Here is a 25,274-nt window from a genome sequence, read left to right as displayed (position 1 = left end):
CTCTCAGCCAGGAGTACAGACTGTGAACAGGAGTCATGGGTACACATATTAAAGTATCCACACACATACACATACACACATAGTGTACACATACACGCACATACACACACACACACACACACACACATATACATGCACACATATACATGCACACACATACATGCACACACACACACACACACACACACACACACACACTACAGTACACACACACACACACACACACATACAGTACAGTACACACACACATACATACTGTAGGCAAATGCACACACATACACACACACATTCCTATGCAGAGAACAAAACCTTTCACCCCAACACAAACCATGAAAGAAACCAAGGCCCTAAAATAACCAGAGGTTTTGAATGTCACATTCCAATGCGAGGAAGCCCCAAAGGATAGCAAGACAAGACAGAGACACAGGGAGTGACAGCTAGCTTTGAACCAAGCAGTGGACATGAAAGAACATAATAGTGATAGCCTATGACTATAATCAGACTTTTCTACTGGTGGAAATATAACCAAGATGTTGGGAAATAGCAAATAAATGAAAGCATATTTCCTATTTAAAAGGCTGGAAGCAAAGCACTAGTAAATCTGGCCATTTTCAAAGTTGAACTTCTTAAGAGGATGAGTTATTTACTATTCACATGGCTGTTGAGAGATTATCCTTCAACCTGACCTTTCAGTCCATATGGTAATCATGTTCTAAGAATAAATAATCTTTTGTATGTCTACAGTTTATTTGTTTTGTTAAGCATGATATAAACATGAATACAAAACATATTGGCATCTCTTTTGCATTACACTCCATTACTGTGTAGGTATGAGTAGCTCGGATCTTTACAAAGTAGTTTGAAGCGCCTTTCAGAAAAACAAGCCAAGCAATAGACATAGAGCTGCCTTTTCAAAGATGATTTTACAGATGTGCGTTCCTACTTCTCAATATTTTACCAGCTTATTCTTTTAACAGGGAAGTCACATTCAAGGTCATAACCACCAGACACTCTAGCACACATCTGTGAATGAAGTAGGCCATTAAAAGTGCTAACCAGTCCAGTTAGAGAGAGCATATGGTTGGACCAAGACTCTTGAACAAAGATTCCAAAGCTTCACTCGCTCTATAATATTTCCTCTTGGTTGAGGCACCTTTAGTTTTAATCAAGAATTGAATTTTTATTTACTTTTTTTATAAGAACAGAAAGAGCATTGACACACCATCAAATTATTTAGCTGTGCCAGTCTGTTCTCTGTGAGTTCCTCGTCTCCACGAGTAGCCTCCACGAGTCTCCACGAGTAGCCATTATCTCTATATTGTATGATTGAAAGGGTGCGTCGCCTCAAGTCCTGTACCTGCAAACTGCCTGTCAGTGGTTCCTCTTGCTCCGAATTTTGTGACGAGCTTCCCATTGGACTGGAAGATGAATACACAGCAGGCTTTGTTGTCCACGGCTATGATGTGACCGTTGCGATCCACAGCCACTCCTTTGGGGCCCATGAGACGACCAGAGCCAATCTTATTCTGGACAGAAAAGAACCAAAGGACAGCATTTGCTTAGAGTATGCTGCAAAAGCTGTACAGTAATTTCCTGTGTATTAGCCACATCACATATAAATCACATGACGGTGCTTTATGCAACAAAACCATGTTGACCGCACCCGTGTGTTAACTGCAGTCTATCTATCTATGAATCACACTGTGCTTTAATCAGAAAGAAGAATGAAGAAAATAAATGATGTGTGTGCATTCCCATGTATAGCCTCCCATATGACCTCATAGCTGAGGAAATGTTGAAAAATCAAAGAGATCCACAGTACAGAACAGAACAGTATATTTTCAACAGCTTCAGCTTCCAACAGCTTCAGGGGAACAGAAAAATAACAGTGTCCATACCACCAGATGTCACTATATGCAAAGGTTGGAGGTACATAAGGAAAGTTGGCACCAATCGCAATAGATAAATTGTGTTCTGAAGCATACATTACTAATCATTACCATAATCATAATTTTTATTGTTGTCATCATACTTAGGATGATCAACATTATGGTGAAAAGACCAACATTTTGGATGAAATGACTGGGGTTGGACACTTGCAAACAAGGGACATAGTTGCAAGAGGAACTATGTTGGATGTTAATAATAGTGTTTGCTAACAGATGTTTAGTAATATTCACCTTAAACTTTCCGTCAGGTGAGAAGATGCTGATCCACCTATTGTCATAGTCTGCCACTATGATGTCCCCATTCATGTCCACTGTGACACCTGTGGGCCGCTGCAGTTGCCCTGGGGAACGACCTCTGACCCCAAACCTCATCTTGAACTGCCCATCGTTTGTAAACACCTGTATGAATAGCCCATGGGGAAAACAGAGCGCAAGCGTTCAGAATAAAACAGGATAAAACAGACACAGTGAGGCCTGGACAGTGGCTGCAGAGCTTTGAGAAAATCACATTAGCACAGTGAATTTAGTGGGGCATGGTTTGAATGTTGAACCAGATTTTGATCTGCTACCCTCCCCCTCTTTGACAAAGATGACTTTGTGTTGTTTTAATCCCACTATCTCAAGATAGAGATTACAAACACAATTATTTTGATTGCTTGTTGTGTGAACAGGAAATGGTCAGATGAAAGAAGCATTGTCCAGTCTTATCTGACATTGCACATGATTTGATTTTGTACTCACTTCAGCGTCACAATGTAAAAGTACAAGATCAGAGTGGTTTTGAAGAGCAGTGGAAGCATTGTCAATCAAACGGCGCTAACGAGTGGGATTGCAGGCTTACCTGAATGCACTGGTTGTTGCTGTCGGCCACCACAACCCTTCCATTGCTGGAGGCTGAAATGCCTTGCAGATTAGTGAACTCTCCCTTCTCTCGACCTCGTGAGCCTGTGTAAAATGAACACACACACAATGTTCTCAAAAACAGCAGACATAGCAATAAATGAACTCATTGATACATAGCCTTGAAGCTGTCTATACAAATACCAAATTGATACGATAACAAATAAAGCCAAAGGCTTGATTCCAGCCTGTAGTCACTGACCAAACCCACACCCCATGTCTCTCTACCGCATTTCCTCATATTTTACTGTCCTATCCAAAAGGCTGGAAAAGCCCAAAAAAATCAACTAAAAAAGACACAATGTGGAGGTGTTGAGTTGAGCTCTTGAGAGGTGTTGAGTTGAGGTGTTGAGTTGAGCTCTTGTAGAGAGTCTGCTCCTGTTCTTACCCACTCTGTAGATGAGCTCGTCCTCGATGGGGTTCTCCTTCTTCTTGGTGGTGCTGTACATGCTGGAGGGCCTCCGGACGGCCTTCTGCCTGATGTGGCCGGTGCTGCCGCTGGGCGACTTCACCCTCCTCTTCACGTCCTCCGGGGACGCCGGCACGTCCGACAGCTTGACCGCGCGTAGCCGGAACGGGCTCCCGCGCACCGGCTGGCCGTAGAGCGTGAGCGCGAAGGCGAACTCGCCCTCGCTGCGCAGCGTGTAGCCCACCTCGTACGTGCCATTCTTGTTGTCCGTCACCTCGGGCTCGGCCGCCCGCACGCCGCCGCCGCCCTCCGGCCCCGCCGTGGTGATCTCGGCCCTCAGCGCGGCGTTGCCCGAGCGCACCAGCTCGCCGTCCTTGTCCTTGGTGGTGACGGTGACGGCGGCCGGCTGGCCGACCACGGCGTGACGCAGGCCCTCGCCCGTGGCCACGCTCGTGTGGCCCACGGCGGCGGTGGTCAGCAGCACGCCCAGGTTCTGGATGGAGCGGCGGAGGCCCTCCGTCTCCACCACGCAGGCCAGGTGGGCGTTCTGGTGCGGCCGCTCGGGGAAGTCGTGGCGCGCCAGGGCGGCCACGCGCTCGCTCATCTGCTTCTGGACCAGCAGGACCTCGGTGGCGCTGCCGTGAGACAGAGCCTGCTCCGTGAAGCTGCAGCTGCTCTGGATGTGCTCCTTCCCCTGGAGCAGTGACGAGAGCTGAGCCTGCAACACCTGGAGCACAGAGAGAGAGAGAGAGAAGGAGAGAGAGAGGGGGGAGAGAGAGAGAGAGATAGAGAGAGAGAGAGACAGAGAGAAGGAGAGGGGGGAGGGCAGGGGAGAGAGAGAGAGAGAAACAGAGAGAGCGAGAAAGACAAAGACCAACACAGACATTGACAGATGAATAGGGAGAGAGAGTGAGACAGAGAGAGGACAACAAAGTTGAACACAAATCGCATCAGATTTCAACAATAGCCACCCTGTCTGTCATTACTCAGCACAGCGTGATCAGAGCAGGCTGCTGTGAGAGATATTATCTGGCCTAAAGATGTGTGTACCTCGCACACATAGGGAACTGAACGCAGCCAATGTACAGCTGCTGTACCTTCTGCTTGGCATTGCAGATGTTCTCCAGGTCTGTGATGAGGGCACTCTTGCGTTGCTGCAGCGCTCGCTCCAGCTCCTCGAACGTGGCGTTGATCTCGGTCACTGCTTCGTTCTTCCTCTCGGTCAGCTGCTTGGAGATCTCACTCACAAGCTCAATGGCTGCCGTGAGCTGAGGAAGCCTGACAGAGAGAGGAATACAAGTTCACACTCTTTCATCAAGTCTACTTAAGAGCCTATACCTGTCATCTGCTGAGCCATTTTAGATAGATAGATAGATAGATAGAGAGATAGATACTTAACTTATCTATCTTATCTTAACATATACTAACTTATCTTAGCTTATACTGAATTATATCCAATAAAGATGCTGTGCATGACTAACAGCTGCATGTAGTCTGATATCTAAATCAGTGGTGTAACTGGGTCTCCTCTGTGCGAAGCTGTGCTTTTTACCGGTTTCCAATGGTGTCCAGCTGGGTCTTCAGAGCTGCTTTGTGCTGCTCCAGGACATCTCTTAAGGGAACAGTCACATGATCCCTGTGCTCTCCCTCCGTGCAGTCCAAACACATGGCCGTCTCACACGACTCGCAGTAAAACTCCATCACCTACAGAGGGCGGTAGTGAGCAAGTTAGAGCCCAGGTGATGATGCATGGGGTAACTTTTTGAGCATTGTTACCAGGCAACTACATGACCAGTTCCTTGTGTTCTGTCTAAACGCTTGTAAAAAGTTGATGATTAGAAGATCTCCAGATATGCTCTATATCAATGAGAAAGATTTGCCTACCAGCATTGCTCAAAAGGTTTCCCTGTGTATCTGTACCTTCGTAATTCAGAGCTATGCACAGAATATACTGGGGCCTTTTGCAGCCATGCCTTATCCTTATGCCCCAACATGCACATCAACTGCACGGCCTCCTAGGCAGCCTGCACCAGATCTAAGGTGCCCGGCCCAAAGAGGCTTACCTTGCCCTCGTGATTGGGGCAGGAGAGGGGCTTCCCGGCGACGGCGGCGCTGACCGACTCCAGCACGCTGCAGGCCTCGGGCGGCGAGGACTCGGGGTTCCGCTGGAGCACCTCCATCAGGTTGGTGATGAAGAAGTTGTTCTGGAGGGCGGCCACGCCCTTCTCAGGTAGGATGGAGGTCTGCCGACACACGGGACATGACAGGGTCAGCGACTGGGGAGGAATGTAGTTCTGTAAACACCTAGAGGAGGGAGAGAAAGAACGGGAGAGAGAGAGAGAGAGAGAGAGAGAGAGACCAGGAGAGAGGGAGGGAAAATAGAAAAGGGGAGAAACAGAGAAAGAAAAAGTAGGGGGAAGACACAAAGAGCAAAGGGAGATGAAAGTTAAGATATTGACTTCTTTTCTGGAGCTGTGATGATATGAAAGGTGGCAGTGTGCCAAGCAGTGTGACTCTGGAGAGAGGGTGTCGTCACAGGACAGTGACGACACAGGACACAGATCGCCTGCTGGCAGGCAGTGGACTTCTAGCTCTGTGAAAATGGGCTTGCAGAATTCTCCCCATGGCACAGTTAGCCTGGCAAGTCTGCCAGGTGCCAGTGCCATTGACCTACAGTACAGTACAGTATGAAAGGAGATCTGTGCTCTGAGATGTCAGTAATCATCTTTTTTCCATTTGCCTCCCAGATGACAACAACGACAACAACGACAACAACAACTACAGTAACTTCTACAACTAACAGCTAAGATGAGGGGGTTTCGATACTGTTCCTGCCCCCCTCCTCTCCTCTGATCAGCAAGCCTACCAACTGAGCCTGCTCTGCATATCTGACTGATCTCATCAATGGCTCTACTGATTACCTGAGCACAGCTGATTTAAACAGTTGTGTGTGGGGCAGGGGGAGATGCGAGATGGACAGGGCACGGTGGCAAGGGCTGGACTGACATGTTCTGACTGAAAGCGTTACTTTACAAATACACTCTCTCTAAATGATAGTTTTATGCAGGCAGAGACAGAGGTAGTATGGTAGTAAGACAGAAGGTAGTATGGTAGTAAGGTAGACAGAAGGTAGTATGGTAGTAAGGTAGACAGAAGGTAGTATGGTAGTAAGACAGAGACAGAAGGTAGTATGGTAGTAAGACAGTTGACAGGCAGGCAGAGACAGAAAAGATCGAGATCGTCAAATCAAAATTGACACAACAGAGGAGCAGAGTTTCCAAGGAGCCTCACCTCTCGCAGAACGTGTGCAGGCAGGGCAGGACTTTGGGATTGTGGTAGTGGTCCAGGCAGATGCTGCAAACCAGGAACTGCTTGTCTATCTGCCGCACCACTGCTGGGCTGCTGCAGCTGCTCTCGCGCTTGGCCATGACCGCGGACACTCAGGGGGTGAGCCAGAGCCCTGGCCGCCACTTAACCTGGACAAGACGAGAGGGACATGGTCAGACTCAGACACCATCACATGATCAAACCACACACACAGGGACATAGTGCAATTGATTTCACAAAGAACCAAGCAGATAAATCCACCCTCGTCTGCAGCTAGTCGATAAACAAGTGGAACTACACTCGGGTGTTCCGGTGGTTAATGCAGACCAGTGTCATGAGACAGCATCTTTATGAGGAATGAGCGCTGTTTTGTGCTCGCATTGATTTTACACTAAAAAATCTGCTATTTCATACTCATTCCTCATAAAGATGCTCTATTCATAGAACTGATGAGTTGCCCTGAAGAGTGGCCCTGCTTCTGAAACCTCCACTCATTCACTCCCATAGAGCATAGTGAATAATTCACTAGCCAGTGCAATTCATAGTGAATAACTGTATGGTGGTTATCTAGTGCACCCTGTAGTGAATAACTGTATGGTGGTTATCTAGTGCACCCTGTAGTGAATGAGGGGATGTTCTGAACACAGGGTGGGAATTGAGGTCTCCTGAGGTCTCCACAAAACTTTGTCTCTTCCTCTCTTTCCTTCTTTACCTCCTTCTTCTACCACTTTCTCCTACTACCGCACTTTACCTAGTACTTATAATGGCTGCGCTCTTATCTAATCTAATATTATCTAATAGTACTGACTGATGCAGTAGTAATTGCTAGCTAAGGTCTCCTCTGCGCTGTGGCTTGAATGTTACTTTCTTTCTGTGAGTCGCTTTGGATAAAAGCATCTGCTAAAATGAAATGAATACATGTAAATGTAAATGTAGTTTGCAAGACAAAGGCACTCTAGGTCAGCAGGAGACTGTACGCAGCACAGAGGATGTTTCGATCTGCAGGATGTTGCTCTCCTAAATAGTAAACACTTCACACCAAACGTCACCTTGCAGTGAGAAACAAGCCCTAGAGGTGAGAAACAGGCCCTTGCTGTAAGAAACAGGCCCTTGCAGTGAGAAACAGGCTCTTGCAGAGCACAATGAGATGCACTGTTCTTCAGGGACGCACCAGGGCCGTGCATGTAATCGGAGCTCACCTACTTTTGATTAATGCCTCGGTGAACACAAAGGATTCCGTGAAAGTTTGTTCGAAACATTGTAAAGTAATAATGCCGGCCGTCTCTCCGTGGTGGAAAGCCCATTGAGTAGTGGGATAAGGGGGGAACAAAGCATCTCTCTTTCTCTCTCTCATGCAGAGCTCCCTAGCGTCTCATGTGGTCTCTACGAGCACCCAGCAGGAGATGGGAAAACAAAGCCAAATTCAAATGTCGGGGATTAGAGCTCGCAATCCCAGATCTGAGATTCAGTAACGAGCGTCAATTCAGCTAGGAGTGTGGCCTCCCTTTGGTGTTTTTAAGACGTGAATATTTCTCTATGCCCCTGGCTCTGTTTCAAATAAACACACACACACATACACACACACACACACACACTCACACACACACACACACACCCATCCAACAACATATTGAGTATTGTGGTGTAGCAATACTTTTTGAACAAGAATTGATAGCTTCTTGGTCACCTCATAACTCACTATTTATTTTACCAATATCATCGCACTATATCGTTGGTATGAAAGAACATATTTATTATTAATTTATCTGAGGTGGCAGAACTGCGTTCCTCCCCCCACATTTTAACCCCTGCACACACACACACACACTCCATAAATCACAGACTTAATCTAATTTAGCTTGGGCCTGGACGCAGTCTTGTCCCTTCCCTCCTCCAAACTTTGACAACTGGATCATTTAATACTGCCAAGGGCCGAGAGCCAGAGTCGCTGTCACCTGAGCTAAGAAGAGGTCAGATCTAATTTGACTTCATAGTCATGGGGGAAGGACCATGGCAGAGCACCACGAAAAACAAGCATGACAAAGTATACAAACACACAAGTCACAAAGTCAGCATAAAGGCCCACGGGCTCCCCTTTAGGCAAATGTGCACGCACAGGATGTACAGCACTATATTGCACACTACATTTCCATCCTACAGCTCACACACTAAGATAATATCAGCAGAAATGTCAGCTTCCCTGTCATGCTTTTCATACTGCTCATTCTCATCTATTATTGACAATGAGCAGGTTACACTTCACACCATGCACGCACGCACTACCACAGAAACCGTCACAACAAAACGTCCACACGCAAACACACGCCATATAAAACTGTTCAGCTTGAGTATCCATTAGATGTAGCAGCAGCTATTGCGTGTATAGACAGATGAGCAGATAGTGAGAGTGAGTGAGGTTTAGCCGTGGCTCATCAGCTGGTGGTGAGCAGTGTTGGGCAAGTTACTTCAAAAGCATAATGCATTATTTATTACTTGTTACTGTCATCTCAAAGTAATTTGTTACATTACAATATTACTGTCTTTGATTTGTAAGGCATTATACTAGGTTTACATTACTTTCACCAAAATAACAGGAAATATGGATTTGGTGTTCTCAATAGATCTTCATGTGTTCAATGCAGCTCATTACACGGCAGGAGGTGATGTGGTATGACATAATGACTGAGCTAGGCTTAAGGCTAACAAAAGAACAATATAATGGTTGCAGTTATGGCTCATGGGACAATGTAGGCCCCAAAGGCCAAAGGTCACTCACAACTTAATATAGTAAAATATAGCCATAGTGAAATTGTATGTTGACTTTAAATGGTTCTCATCATTGCTGGTTGCCTATCATTCCACTTACAGTGGTGTAAACTTAATGCAAATAGTTTGAGAATAATGGCTACAATCTTTGTCTGTAAAAGCAACATTTTTGTTATTCTTACTGCTTGAAATGAGAAGTATAGCCTAACCATGCAGAGATAACTCAAATTCCCTTTCTACAGTCATCTAAACAAGGCAATCAAATTCCAGGACCAGCATAGATGACTTTTTAATTCTTGGATAATCTTCTCTGGTGCCAATTGAGCATTTCTCAATTTTGGATTAAAAAGCAAAGTAACTTCAGTTACTGAGAATTGTACCGAGTAAAATATTACTGAAATTGTATTGGTAATGCCTTACATTACTGCATTACAGCAAAAAGCAATGCATTACTGTAATTACATTGCTTTTTTAATGCATTACTCCCAACACTGGTGGTGAGAGATGTGCAGGGACGAGCTGCCGCTTGCGTCATTACGGAGCAGCAGTTAGCAGCAGCAGCAGGAACTCCACTCAGTGGGTCACGGGCAGATTTATTATTTATACAGAGAAACACGAATGACGCCGTCTGCACATCTGTCACAGCAGCCCGCTCAAGCCAAGCCCTAAATCCACGTCTCCCTGGCTGCCGCCACCGCTAGCCCTGTCGTGCTGACCCCTGTGCTCCCGCTGGCCCGGCCGGGCGCTCGACGGGCTAAGTGTTTTGACATGGAACGTCTGGGCTGTTATGTCAACTGCTGTTATGTCAACTGCTGTTTACTGCTGTTTTTTTGCTCTGTTTTTGGCTCTGTTTGCTATTGTGGTTGAGTGACTGTGAGTTTGGAAGCTGATTGGACTGGTTCTGCCTCATGAGTGCAATGCAGTGAGTCAGTCAGATGGATGTCTCAATGGGAGAGGATGGAGCACCTCATATGGTAATATCTCTCCACCATCTCATCTCATCCCATCCCTCTCTCTCTCTCTCTCTCTCTCTCTCTCTCTCTCTCTAATGTGATGATGCATGCAGGCTAAATTAAGAGCACAGTCCTTCTGGGATAGCTCTTAGCGTTGTGGTACAGTTTCCAACAGCAGGTTCAAGATTGTGGCTCCTATAAACAAAATGTCTTCCTTCCATTACAAAGTCCATTAAGGCTGAAATGTAAAAAAAAACTGAAACAATCAACTTTCTAATTTACTTCAAGCAGCAGTGATAACACAATCAGAGAATCAGAAATACACCTAAAGCAGAAACTGAAGAAGTGCCGGTAACTGCTTCTGAAAACACACACACACACACACACACACACACACACACACACACACACACACACACACACATTTCCACACGTACTCCAACTACTCCTCCATCAGGTAAGTGCACACACCCCCATGAAATAATCAGTAAAAACAAACCGCAGGTGACTCTACCTGCTGGTTGTAGTGCCATCACAGAGCAGTGCAGGCCGGGTCACCTAGCGTCCCCGGGAGCACGAGTGGGGGAGAGGGCGCGTACTGGCCGTGTCACAGCCCTTCGGGGCCATGACCCACATAGCCGCCAGAGCCTCACCGCGTCCAAACACTGACTCATTGTCTTTAGAAAAGCAACATCACTCAGCCCATTCAGGGCCACCACTGCTGCTGCTGCTGCCAAGCGGCTCCACATACTGCGTGTGCTTGTGTTTGTAAACACAATCCATTTACATCCCTAATTATAGAATACGTTACATACGTTACAGCTTTCCAGAGCTGCAACACATTCAGATAGAGCTGAACACAACCAGACAGAGCTAAACACAACGTTTGCTGGTTATTAATTACATTAATTAATATTAAGCAAATTATGTAGAACTGTATGTGTCAAAGGGCTTCGCACTCACAAGCCGTCTTCTCTCTTTGTGTTGGTCTATAATCCTCTCTTGTGAATGGACACCAAGATCCAAAGCAGACAAGACTGTGTCTGTTTTCTCAAGATTCTTTGCGGTCCTTTGATTTTCACCCACACTCTGGGCACTATTTTAAGCCCTTTGAAACTAAAAAAGACCTGACAGTTGCCTGCTGGTCGGCGTGAGCTTGGCACGTGCAGTCAGCCGCAACACCAATCTCCTGACTGGTTCAGAGACGAGTCAGGAGGCGTGTGTGTGTGTGTGTGTGTGTGTGTGTGTGGGAGGGGGGGGTTTAGGGAAAAAAGAGGAAGGCTTGACGTGGTCTTGCTGAAACACTCCTCTCACGGTTCCCCTTTAGCGTCTGATCTCTCCTGACAGTCCATGAATTACAGACAGCTCTGAGGGCAAACAGGTATCCGTACACATGTCAAAGGTACAGTAGACACAAGAGGGGAGAGGGAGGGAGGGAGAGAGAGAGAGTGAGAGAGAGAGACAGCAGGAAATCCCTGTCGCTCAGAACAGGAGTGAGAGCAGAGAAGTTACAGCGATGGCATTCCTCTCCACACACACACAAACTCTAACACACTCACATAACACCCAGCTGACAGCACAACAGTATCTCTCTCTCTCGTGCACGCACGCGCACACACACACACACACACACACACACACACACACACACACACACACACACACACACACACACACACACACACACAGACACAGAGACACACACACACACACACACAGTCTCATTTCTAGCCCAAGTCAAATATGACAGCAAAGCACAACAGAATCTATTGCTCCTTCATACATACACTCTCTCTCTCTGTCTCACAGTCTCACACACTCAAACACAGACACAGAGAGAGGGAGAGAAAAAGAGAGAGAGAGAGAGAGAGAGAGAGAGAGAGAGAGAGAGAGAGAGAGAGAGAGAGAGAGAAAGTTGACTTACTCATACGGAGGCTGTGCGTGTGTGTGTGCGTGTGAGAGAGTGGCTGAGAAGCAAGCTCTCAAGCAGGCTCCATTGTTGTTTTTCCATGTAGAGATCCCTTTGGCACAGCACAGCACAGCACAGCACTGGGCCCAGCATCTGCAGCAGAATCCCCCTCGCTCACTGTCCACGACCCCGGAGCTCAGCCCCCCCCAACTGCCCCCTCCCCTCCTTCAGTGCCTCTCTCTCTCTCTCTCTCTCTCTCTCTCTCTCTCTCTCTCTCTCTATCTCTCTCTCTGTGAATCTAAGCCTCAGCACACAAACACATACTACACAGTGGAAACACGCTTGCAGGGAGGAAAGCTGAGACGTGATGTCAGGGGAGGGAGGGAGGGAGGCTGACTCTAAGCCACGCCCAGTCTCCATGCTTACTCCCCCCGCAGCCGCTCTGCCAAGCCAGAGATTTAATGCAGAGCTCCAAGCCCCTCCCCTCTCTAAACAACCAGTCCTGTGATGATTGGCTGGTTTTGTAACCAGCTGAAAGCATGGATTGCCTCAGAGGCCAGCAATTCATGGTAACAAATAGGGTGGAGGGAGAGGGGGAGACAGAGAGAGAGAGGGAGAGAAAGAGAGAGAGAAAGATTACTCATGAGACTTGCAACATATCAAACACAAAGCAGAACGGAAATAGTTGGCCTATATTTTCAAAAACCCGGCAGAATCCAAAGGCCATTAATTAAAAATTTGACGTCCATTGTACATGTAATCAAAGACTAAAACCTGTACACCACTGAACTAAAGCCTGTACACCACTGGGCATTAGAACAACTACAAGATCTTTCACATTGCCAAACTGACGTTCATACCTCCACTAGTCTAAGGGGTATTTTACCCACAAGCAAATATTTAAACTGAAGATTTCCCCTCACACTAAATCTTACATTGGGATGACACACTTAATATTGTGAAATTTCCGGGAGCCTACATGTAGCTCGCATGTCTTTCTGGAAGCCATACAGTCAATCACTGGCACATTACAGTCAGGCCTTAAAACAAACAATCAATCTGTGCAGTTATAGGAAAAGAATCAACACTTCATAGTTGAGAATTCCTCAAAGCCATATCATAATGTACAAGTGCCATCTCAGGGGCTAAGATACACCACACTAACACAGGAAGAATATCTATTTGCGCTGTATACATCTTCACTACATAATACATACATTCACCACACACACACACACACACACACTCATGATCACTATGGGCAGCGGTCATTCATGGATAACCTTACTGAATCCTTTTAACCGCAGTAGGTACCTCACACTGACATTGTACCTGAGAATTCAATCAATCTTCAGAATCTTCAGAGGCACCACAGTATGGAAACACAACAGATCTCTGAATATATGACTAACAATTACAAAAATGTTCCTAAAGAGGTGATTGCTGCAGCGTGAACAAAGTTGCTTTAAATTAATATGGGTTGTTATGATCATGAGCGTCTGTTTATCATATCTCAAGTCCATTTGGGCTGCGCTCCAAGAGCAGAGCTCTCACCACTGAACTAACAAGCTGTCAACACATTAAGATTTTACCACTTTTCCTTTGAAGATCCACATTGCATAACTCTGTCTGCATTTCAACGGAGAGAGATTGAATTTAATGGGTATTAAGCATGGAAATTTCAAATTGTATATTTATTAATGTAAATTAATTAAGTCAGGGCTGCAAGCTCCAAGGCCAGCACTGGTCAGACATAAAACTAAATAGACATGTTAGTAAATAAACACAGAAGATTTGTTTTTTTTTGGGGGGGTGTCTTTTTTAAGCCAGTGTTTCCACAAGGATTAGAAGAAAACATCAATCTACAGTTAATCTCTGGGGATTGACTTTGCTGACATCCAGCAGTCAGATTGCCGCCCACACACCTTTCCCAAATCTACTGATCAAACCTCCTCCCTCCAAATGCCATCCGCCTCCCTCCCCTCACAGCTCGCACACACACACACACACACACACACACACACACACGCACACACACACACACACACACACAGACACACACACACACACAGGAGGAACAGCCATCAAAACCAGGCAGATTTCATTAAATCATTGAGAACAAGATACATCTGATGCAGAGCACACAACCATGCGGACGGCCGGAGGTTGTTGGTTTGTTCCCTGAAAGAGGTAGCTGCTGTCGTTAATGAGAGTGCCTTGCATAACCAGCATCTCCCAGGCTAGTTTGATGTTCTGCTGCCCTGACAGCCAGTGGAGTCAGCTGCTTCTGTTTGAGTCATTGCACTATCTCTCTCTCTCTCTCTCTCACACTCACACACACACACACACACACACACACACACACACACACACACACTTCAATAGAGAATACCATTGAAAAAGCTTTTAGTCTAGGACTAGGCTTAATCCATGTATGAGAGACCAGCCCATATATCATATGCACTCACTAATGCAAAGGTATTCAAAACACTCCCTCTGCCCTTTCCACATTCCACCTCCAGAAGCCATGTGTCCATCCACACTCCTTAATCTATATTGTAATTACTGCGCAGGCAGAGAGTACAGACATGGCCTTTCGGGAAGTTCACTGTGCTGGGCTCTAGGTCACTTTGTGCAAACTCATGTGCCTTTAGCCCACATGCACATATAGAGCAGTTTGCACATGTGCATTTAGCCCACATGCACATATAGAGCAGTTTGCACATGTGCATTTAGCCCACATGCACATATAGAGCAGTTTGCACATGTGCATTTAGCCCTCATGCACATATAACCAAGAGCAGTTTGCACATGTGCAACACAACACAACTGGACTGGCATGTGCTTTGATTGCACTTCTCTCTGCAGACACACTCATAAGCCATGCCCATTATGTTTCTGCATTAATATGGCATGAGTAATGTTGGAGTTCATGGGTCTGTTTAAATCAACATGTGGCATGCAGAACCTGATCATTCCATTTATTCACTGAATTGGACCCGCCAAGAACAGCAGTCAGTTTCATCTGACTACCTCAAATACTTTTCAAAGTCTAAAGCTGGCCTTACATTGTACGATTTTCGTGTGATTTCACAGTTGGCTACTAAATAGTGACGTGAACAATGTAAAAACCAATAGTGACCTTGCTCCAACACCAAACAGGAAGGGGCAAAGTAGGCTGTAACCTATTCATGGGTTTTATCAGGTCCCTTGCCACAGGTGCATTAATCAAGCACCATGCAGTCTGCATTTATAATCTATAGGTGCTTGATTTTATACACCTGATGAAACCCTTGAATATGATAATTTGCTATTTCATTTCTTATAAATTATTAGTCGGCTATTCCACGTGACAGAACAACTCTATATCGGTTAGGGATGTCACACATTAAACAATGCTGCAAACACGAAAATATGACTTTGATATTCGTTGGCTATCGTTTGAGTTCCTGTTAATATCGAGTAGACGATGGGAAATAATTTAAAGGAATCTAGTTGCAGTCTTGTAATCAGTGACCCTGCAAGATCCCTAGTCGTTGCATATTCTTTGACTAGTCTGTGACTTTTTGATGTGAGAGGGTCTGAGACTGAGGGTCTAAGACTGTCTTTCAAAAATTTTTTCCAAATCTTTGCAGTCTTTCAGTGTAAGGAGGGCTTAAGTTGAGTACTTCTGGCACAGAAGAGAGCGTCTGCCTTGATGTTCAAGCGAAATTCACAATCATTAGTCAGGATTAGTGTCCAAGAACTTGACATGTTAAAATACATCTGATGTAATACTAATTACAGTAGTCCTGATCAAACGCTGAGGACAGCAAGCAAGGTCAGAATCAGTTTGATGAACTGAGTCGCTGCAACTCAACTGCTCAGATATAAAAGGAAAACAATTGCATCAGCACTATTCCATGATAGCACCCCCAACCCCACCACGCACCCCACACCCCATCCTCCCTTTTCCTGACCCCTCCCTCACTGGAGACCTCTAGGCACATGGACTACCAACACTGGTCATGTGACAGCAAGTGCTGTCCATGCAATAGTTCATCTCAGAGTGTCAACTGACTGCTTCCTGGCTGAGCAAGACTTGCCTGGGTGGTGGGGGGGCTCTCATCCCCCACCCCCTCTTCCCTCTCTCTCTCTCTCTGTGCTATTATGTAACACTGTGTCACTACAATCTGAGTGAGGGTTCAGGTTGTCTCCGCAGGAAGTGTGACTCAACAGAGAGAGTAACATGCTGTGGGGGGTGGGTGAGGGAAGGGGCGCTAGTGCGTATCTCTATTAGGAGACACTACAGTGGAGGATGGGCCCAGTGGAAAGGAGAACAGAGGAGAACAGAGCGAAGGCCTGAGTCATAGTCTAGTCGCAAGTGTTACAAAGCGGCACGAAGCTATGCCTACATGAACGCAGTTGACAACGCATGGCTCATGCACATTTTTAAGTGCCTTTCATAGTCTACGTCAAGTTATGCGGACAATGAGCCCCCATCGGAAATGCATGGTGTGACTAACGTCATTGCGTCACATTACAAAAAATTGGACGACACATTTTTGCTACGCAAGTACACACGTCATGGTATCGCGTTGACTATGAATCGGCCCTAAGCCATCCCATTTTCTACTGTCCTGTGTGTCCACTCTGGCTCTCTGAGTCCTCCTCGCTTCAGCCCACTGTGATAATTAGGCTCCTGGACTGAGCCCCAGTGCAGTGGCATGGAACAGACTGAGGTGAAGGAGTAGGTCAGAGGGAAGGACATGAAGAGGCCCTGGGGCTTATGAGCCAGCTGGGAAGAGATCCGCATCATCCAGCGTGGAAATCAAGCCTGAGTGGAGCTCACATTTCAGATTCAAACTCACATCCTGGCATTTGGGGTTATAAAACTCACATCCAGGCATTTGGGGTTATAAAACTCACATCTAAGCATTTGGGTTCAAAAAACACATCCAGACATTTGAGGTAAGATACACAAAAGGGAATATATTCCTCTTCCTCATTTAAAATCTGTTTGTCACAGTGATTTCAGACGTAGGTGTCATGATTGAGTTTCAACAGTGAATTATTAGTCTGGGCTCATTTCCTCTCGAAATAGCCAACCTCAGTAGGAAAGATTGCCGAAGGACTTTCTGAAACCCTTTCTGAAAATAATGCACTCAATTCACACCTCTGAATAAGTACACTGGAATAATGCCTGTGTGTTATTTGGATATGTGTGTTGCAGCATAATTCCATCATTTATGCCCTGGTGTATCTGACTGAAGACCTTCATCCTTGATCTCCTGCATGCCACAAACGTGGGAGATGCACGTGGCATTGTGTCCTGCTATAGGGCCATGGACCATGGACATGCGTGTGTGTGTGTGTGTGTGTGTGTGTGTGTAATTGGGCCTAGTCTTCACTGTGTGCAAAGCGTGGCAGATCCGCGTGTCCCTCACTTAAGCTCATCGTGCCCATCTCTCTCTCTCTCTCTCCCTCTGTCTCTCTATCCCTCTCTCTCTCCCTCTGTGCTGGGAATATTCCTGGAGGAAGTGCATGCTCTGCAGGGTAGATGAGATGGACCAGAAATAATCTGAGCCTTTAAATAACTGTTGGATGGTGGAGGCTGAGGGGTGGGGTGGGGTGGGTGGTGGGGGGGGGGGCAGAGAAGCTCCAGAGGGGGTGACCCCACATAAACATAAACAGTCAGAGCTCAGGGTCGGCAGAGTTTGCCATGCTGATGTCCGCACCAGGGCCTGTGGACAACACTGTGACCGTGACCACACAAATGCAAACACACACACACACACACACAACGGCCAAACAGATGCCCCCAGCAGCTGTTGTGACCTGAAAAAAATGGTGTCCCTGGGCTCCTTTGCGCAAAGGTAGTGCATGTTGGGAGGATGTTTAAAAGCACAGATGGATGCGCTTACTGAGGATGCAGCTACTGGCAATTTGCGGAGCCACATTTCCCACAATGTGTGTGTGTGTGTGTGTTCCCTTCCCTGCACCATGAATAATTCAGCCACGTCCTCTTTCTTTGAGGATGGTGCTGAGGCAAGGGGGCTGTGTTTAGTTGCTTGCAAAAACAGTACGCAACATAAAAGTCCCGGGGAAAACAGGAGGTGCTTTATGGATCCTTGAGGTACGCAGACAGTAACTTATTACATAATCCAAAACAAAGGGAGGTTTTATTCACAACTATACTTTCAAACCATCCACAGAGGCAGTAGGTAGAGTTAAATTGTATAGAAAGACCTGTCCCTTTCTTCAATACAAGATCCAAGACTTCCCGCATGATGGCTTGGCATTAGATAAAAAGTGCAATTAACCCTCTTCCCCGTCTGTCATTAGATTGAAATAAGATGCGGATGGTCACTGATTGAAAGCTAGAGGCGCATCAGAAGAACACAGGATAACAGAGCAGAGCTCAGTTGTCTGACATCCCACTTATCCTACTGTCCGTCAACACCACCATCACCCTCTGAAGGGATGACATCTGGGACTAAGGTATACAAGACAGGGACTTCACTTGCAGGCCTGAACGGTTGCTCTCAGCTGTTCTGCGTAGTGGACTTGAGAAGCAAGGATTCAGTTTGGTTACAGCTGTACATTCAGTCTTTCACAGAGAATATGTCTTGCATTACTCATGTTTTCTCATACACTTATGATATTATTTAAAGTTGATCAGTGCACATATAAATCTCTTCTGATTCAAAATAAACGTTCTTAATTTTGATGGCTGTTACAACCTCTGTGCCCCTTTCAGGCTTCTTCCTGTCAGTGCACGGATAGGTGGGGCCTGGTTAGGTTCATCAGGTGAGCCAGTATACACTACACCTGCATTACACATGTAAGGGGCTCTCCTCTTTCCCACGGGGCACTTTTCCATTCTCTTGCAGGCACCCACTTAGATTCTCCCTTCTACTGGCACTTTATTCTTATTTCTGATCTCTTTCTTTGTCTCCCACCTACTCATTTAACATGACACTCTCACATTCACACACACTCATTCACACACACACACATACATGCACGCCAGTACTCAGTTTGGTAACATTACTATTTTGCTTTATCCCAATAAATTATAATTTAGTTTAAACCTGAACCTTGTTGTCCGTGTCCTTCTATGTTGCAGTCTGGGAGCGAGCTAGAGGTAAGAATGGTGACAACTGCACTGAGCTAGAGTCTACACACAAACACACACACACACACACAGACACACACTTCAGTGTGGCAATACACATGTTTGTAGGCCTATAAATAACTACATTAGTGTTGGTATTGATAGCAGCACACTAGCTCTGATTGAGCAGGCTGAACTGTAGTGTGGTGTGCTGTGGGTCTCTGCGTCTGTGCTGGCCCGGCCAAGCCAGGGGATCATTAATGCAGAGACTGCAGCAGAGCGCTGCACTGCCACCTCACCTGGCCACTCGGAGATGGAGATGGAGACCGTCCACTCCACGCAGCCCCCACACTCACGCACGGGCTTCACGTATGGCCAAGACCAGAGGGGTTTTACATTTTACATTTTGTTTTTTTACAATAACAAGGGGGCTTTATTATAGAAGAGGACTCAGATAATCAAAGAAACTAATGGTCATAATTGAGATAGATCAAATTGGTTTTTGCACAATAACTAAAAGACGATTGATAACCTACAACAGATGAATCATCATCTAGTTATCTACATCAGTGCATTATGTTCATGGATAGCTGGACCGTTTTCAGACAAAGCTGGATTCGGTCGTGTCATGTGTCCTTTCATGTGGCGAAGGTGATGTTACTCAGTCCCAACAGTGCCTATGGAGCAGCATGGTGCATTGGCCTTGATGACAGCTTTCAGTCGTGACATAAGATGGACGTAAACGTTGGCAGCTGGGGAGGAGAGCTGAGGAACGTGTCATGCTACGCTACGCTTGTATGAACACATCAGAGTAAACTCCACCACACACTCACACAGCTCACCAAAGACATCTCTATACACACACACAAACAAGGAAGCTATTTTTGGCCAGATACACCTATCTCACTGCATCTGATAAAAAAACAAACCTTTGCAAATGGAACTGGGAGTTCAGCATGTTTCATTTAAGCTTAATTCCCTCAGTGCAGTGACCTTTTCTTCAAGGGTACCACCTAGACACACAAACTGAGTGTACTTGTCAGACTATATTTTCCAGACACATGGGTTTTAGAGTAGATTGCGCTGTTGCACTTCTCATAAGGACGATTTTATGACTGTGCACAGGTAATTGGCTTCATTTGTCACAAATAGAAAAAAAACTGAGTGGGCATAAAATCTCTATCCTGTAGCAGTCCTCAGGGCATGAAAAACCACACGGCCAAGAGAGGCTGCTGGTTTTTATTGAAAATAGGTTCAAAAATAGAAATTAATATCAGGAAAATTAAATGACTCACCATGGTGATTTCTATAACAAGCAATGTCTTGCTTTAGGCTATGCAACTGCAGAACTCCTCTCCAAATAAAACAAAAAAATCACTTGACAACCTCTAGTCACTATGATGTCTGGTTCTCAATAGATTTATCTTTTACATAACCTCTGTATAAAATTGTATCAAAATAGTGTTTTTGTGGCCTGTAGACCAGAAAGCTAATGACATTTTCCAGGCAATTTTTGATTTACACAAAATATCTTACACATAGTCAGATATTCATTGGAGGCTTTCCAAATTGGATCAAATGTAGCTGAATGGCTGCCCTGCTGAAGAAAGAGGTGGGAGGTGTATAATATGAATATAATGACGCTACGTCTTGCCAAAGGAAGTGAAATCCTATGCCCATGTGTCGGCCAGTTCATCTCCATTATGTGCCAACAATTCCATTAGAAATGCTGCCAACGCATGCCATAGCTACCTGTCCCCCACTGATAGCTCCTTGTCATTAAATATCCCTCGGAATAAAAGTCTCTTAGTGGTCACACAATACATCCCCATGCCATTGCTGTGAGCTTGAAACAAAAGACCCTGGACAAGAGTCAAACATGTCGAGCGTTAGCCTTTCTCCGTGTGGCAGTTGTGTGATAACAGCCTTATTATGACACTGATCTCTTTTAATCCTCCAATGGAGCTAAACGTACAGGGCATAATGAGGCGGCGCCAGCATGCACTGCGTGGATAACGGCTCGTGCAACGTAACATAATGTAGTCATAACTCAGGGATTACTCTGCATACGTCATGCAAAAAAAACGTATTTCGCTCAATCACAGGACTGTGTTGAAGTGATTTCTCACGGTCCTTCAGGCAGTCGATGCAGTTATGAAATTAATTCTAAAAATGTATTGTAGATTGCTGCCATATTGTGCAATGTTTTTTTTATTTTATGGTAATGTAGTCTTTGATAATGCATTAGAGACATGGCTGTAACTTTTATTGTTCAGGCAAAACATGGAAACATTTAACATGGAAGTTAGGGCCAAAACTGTGTAAGGATTTATGGCTAATGGAAGCCCTTTCCCCAGTGCAGAGAGAGAGAGAGACTGCAGACATCACATCATCATTGGATTTTAAAAATAACCCATAGCTACAAATCCATGTTGCACACATTCAACATCTCATTACATCTGGTCTCCACTGTAACATACCAGGCAGTTGTAAAGTTCTGCCACATCTTGGAAGGTGCTGATTTAGTTATTACTCAAGGGCACATTACTACAATTCCCCTCCAGATTTAAGATTTGAATGTGTGTTCAAAGTCATTCATTTCTATATGGTGCTACGAGGTAAGCCACTTGCACTCCTTAGCTTCTCCCTTCTCCGTCACATTCCATTCATTCCAAATGGATATTCCAGCTCCAGCATTCTTTGTTGCCATGCTGACCAACAACAACCCCCCTACAACCAGACTCTTCACTGCACTGCCATCTTGTCACTTGAACATAGCCCCAAACTTTGTTGATCTTAATGGTGTGCTTTCTTAAAAGTTTTGTGTACATAAAGAATATCCCCTCAGATTAACACCCATGATGACGAGGATGTGGCTACCTCCACGATGCTAGAGTAGAGACATGTGGAAAGAGATGCACGCAGGAATGTGATACAGTTCAGTATTGTCCTGATAATGTAATGACACATTTGACATGGCAGATGTGTATTACACAGCTACATATTTAATACAACACGTGATTCTCTCATGTAAACAGCCACAAGATGTCTACCAGTGCAACAAGGATAACCAGACCAGGGAAGGTTAGGTAGAGAGAGGGTGATGTCTGTCTGGACACAGTCAAGCCTTGCTGTTCATTAAGCCTTCTTGAAAGACCGCTTCTCTCCCCCTGAAGTCCAGGTACTCTATCACAGGTCAGTGGCTCCTATTACACAAGCCTTCATCAACATTGAACTTTTCACCAAATGGGGGAATTAGCTGAGCATATGCGCAGCTGAGCCTGGCAGGTGTGGGAATCCTCGACAGGGCGGACAAAATGACGCCAGCTCAGCCTGACACACCCACACACCCACGGGAAGAAATCCACTAAGAATACAGATGAAAGCAGAATGTGTCTGACACACACACACACACACACACACACACACATATCTGATGACAGTAAACCAGACAGGTAGACCAGGTCAAAGAGTGTCTGCCACACTTGGGCATGCATGAGATAGCACCGGACAGATAACTGTGACAGAGTGACAGAATGACAGCACAACGTTTCTCAATCTTGATTTCCTCCTATCAGCCTGTCTTTTTATGATAGCAGCAGTGAGGCAAAGCAGAGACATAGGTCAACTCCTTTCTTCTCTAGATCTCTCTCTTTCCATCACTCATTCCCTCTCTCTCTTTCCCTGTGTGTCTGTGTGTGTCACTATCTCTCATATACATGGAGCTGTCAAGTAAGACATCAGACACACTGCAGTCAATTAGTCATCCTTGGTCATTCCCAGTCCAGTTCAGGCCAGCAGCAGCAGGGACAGCACGTACACCGGCATGCACAGAGCGGAGTGGAGGGCAGAGACCGCGATGGGAGAAAAGACGCACGGAGGTGCTGCACCAACCAACAGCACAGAGTCAGAGGAGGAGGAAGAGAAGGAGGTGGAGGTGGAGGAGGAATGTGAGAGGGGGCCCCCCTGGCACGGTACTCACGTGAGTTGTCGCTGAGAGCTGGAAGAGCAAGAGAGGAGGAGGAGAAGAGAAGGAGAGAGCGGCGCGGAGCGGAGCAGAGCGACTTGTGGCGGCAGCAGCGTCAGCGTCAGTGCCACCCGCTACTCCAGTCTCTGGCCATCCTCACAGCGCTTACATCCACAGCCCAGTGAAGAGCCAAACAACAACACAGACAGGCTGAAGAGAGAAATCCTCAGGGAGGGAGAGAAAAACAGACGAGCAAGACAGAGAGAGACCGAGAGAGAGAGAGAGAGAGAGAGAGACAGAGCCAGTGGAGAGTCAGAGCGGTGTGTGTGTGTGTGTGTGTGTGTGTGTGTGTGCATTTGAGCGTGCTGTAGATTACATGTATGGATGTGTGGGAACGAGAGGGGCAGGGAGGGAGGAGGGCTTCCTGCAGCGCATTGGCTGAGGCAGAGTGGGCGGGGCGGGCATATCTAAGGCTGCAGGCAAGGTGCAGATCAAATGTAAAATGGCAGCAGAGAGCATGCTGCATGGCTCAACTGACTGGGCCCAGAGGGAGGAATTTTCTATCTGCAATTACTACTTTTTCTATTAAGAATGTGCTGTCTCTGTAACTTTCTCTCCTTCCTTCCCTCCCTCCCTCTTCCTCTCTCTCTCACACACACACACACACACACACACACACACACACACACACACACACACACACACACACACACACACACACACACACACACACACACACACACACACACTGTGTTTTCTGCTATTCCCTTGGACATTAACAAAAAGAGGAGGACGATTTATCTGACCAACCCATCCTTTTCTTCAAGATCACAGTATTACGTTGCATGCTTGCATAGCATAATCAGTTTAGAAGGAAGGAGTCTCAATAAGTTGTATCTTTGTTTAAATCGGTTACATACTACATACTGATTGATTCAAAAGGAATGAGCTGCCCCCTAAGACTGAATGTCATCTTATAGATTGCTGAACACTATCTGATATAACAGTAGTGGCCGGGTGTCAGTCTGAGAATCAGGAGGGGGAAGGGGGGGGCGGCGTTGTTTGAGTAGATAAGTGAAACACACACACACACACACACACACACTGATATGTGTGTGTCTGTGTGTGCGTGTTGAGTTGAGCTAAAAACTCAATCGTGCTAATTGAGCATGCAATGAGGCAATCGGAAGCAGTGTGACCTCATCAATGGGAAGAGCGAGGCTCCACCCCTTGGAGGGCAAAAGAGGCTTCCTCTCCCTCTGTCTCCTCCATTCCCATCTTAACAAACCCACACATGATATGAGTGATGGAACCTAAACCCTCAGACATGTCAGAAATGCCCCCCCACCACCCACTCTACCGATATGACGCGGCACGGAGAAGATGTGGGCGAGGCACGGACGAGCCCTGGGATTCGATGGCGGGAAAATGGTGTTGCCATGGAGACACCATCCAGTGCAGCAGAACCCAGATGGCAGCACACAACCCCCCTAATCCCCCCTCCTCCCTCCTCTTCCTCATCTTCCTCTCTGTCCTCTATCGCAACCAGCAATAGAGAGCACCAGTCAGCGGTTGTCACGTTTCACGTCAACACAACCAGCACCCTGGGTTTGCCTGTGACAACTCATTTCTCTTTATTTTCTCAAAGTAAACCAGCTGAATCTTTCACTCTCTGAATTTATGAAAATTCACGTTTTTCTGTGTGAGACACCAAAAATGCACAGTGGATCAATCATATTTTGTTGATACATAGAACCGACTCTGCCAATATTGGAGAGCAAGAGGGTCAGCAGGGTCATGCAGAGGGAGATCTATATTAAATCAAAAAGGCTATTGTGCTTAGAGAGTGAGAGAAATTAGGTCACCTTTCAAAAGTTGAATTTGTAAAACATCTGAGGGGAAGTGCACGCAGAATTAAACTTCACAAAGTACAAAACCTTATTCATGTATTCCACATCTTCCTCACAATCATGCTCTCTAATTTCAACACACACACTT

At 46.0% G+C, this 25,274-nt stretch overlaps 1 protein-coding gene across 4 annotated transcripts in view; it reads right to left on the bottom strand.

Moving 5' to 3' along the window:
• The window catches only part of trim3b (tripartite motif containing 3b), a 31,802-nt gene that overhangs the window by 4,951 nt on the left and 1,577 nt on the right, over positions 1 to 25,274 (bottom strand). For 2 of the 4 annotated variants that reach the window (XM_076274820.1, XM_076274823.1), the window contains exons 1-9: positions 12,229 to 12,468; positions 6,550 to 6,734; positions 5,322 to 5,562; positions 4,811 to 4,962; positions 4,356 to 4,536; positions 3,238 to 3,985; positions 2,791 to 2,894; positions 2,181 to 2,348; positions 1,358 to 1,526 (exon numbers count right to left, since the gene is read on the bottom strand). In XM_076274820.1, the coding sequence (XP_076130935.1) occupies positions 1,358 to 1,526; positions 2,181 to 2,348; positions 2,791 to 2,894; positions 3,238 to 3,985; positions 4,356 to 4,536; positions 4,811 to 4,962; positions 5,322 to 5,562; positions 6,550 to 6,686 (1,900 nt within the window). In that variant the 5' untranslated portion in view covers positions 6,687 to 6,734; positions 12,229 to 12,468. Of the gene's footprint in view, positions 1 to 1,357; positions 1,527 to 2,180; positions 2,349 to 2,790; positions 2,895 to 3,237; positions 3,986 to 4,355; positions 4,537 to 4,810; positions 4,963 to 5,321; positions 5,563 to 6,549; positions 6,735 to 11,267; positions 11,376 to 12,228; positions 12,469 to 25,274 lie in introns of those variants that run through there. The other 2 variants (XM_076274822.1, XM_076274821.1) reach the window with 2 other exon arrangements.

Source organism: Alosa pseudoharengus, unplaced genomic scaffold, assembly GCF_046254945.1.
Source record: "Alosa pseudoharengus isolate Yale_2024_CS ecotype anadromous, Long Island Sound unplaced genomic scaffold, YU_APseudo_1.1 YU_APseudo_1.1_scf_8, whole genome shotgun sequence".
Classification (NCBI taxonomy): Eukaryota; Metazoa; Chordata; class Actinopteri; order Clupeiformes; family Clupeidae; genus Alosa; species Alosa pseudoharengus.
This window is presented reverse-complemented; position numbering and strand designations above follow the sequence as displayed.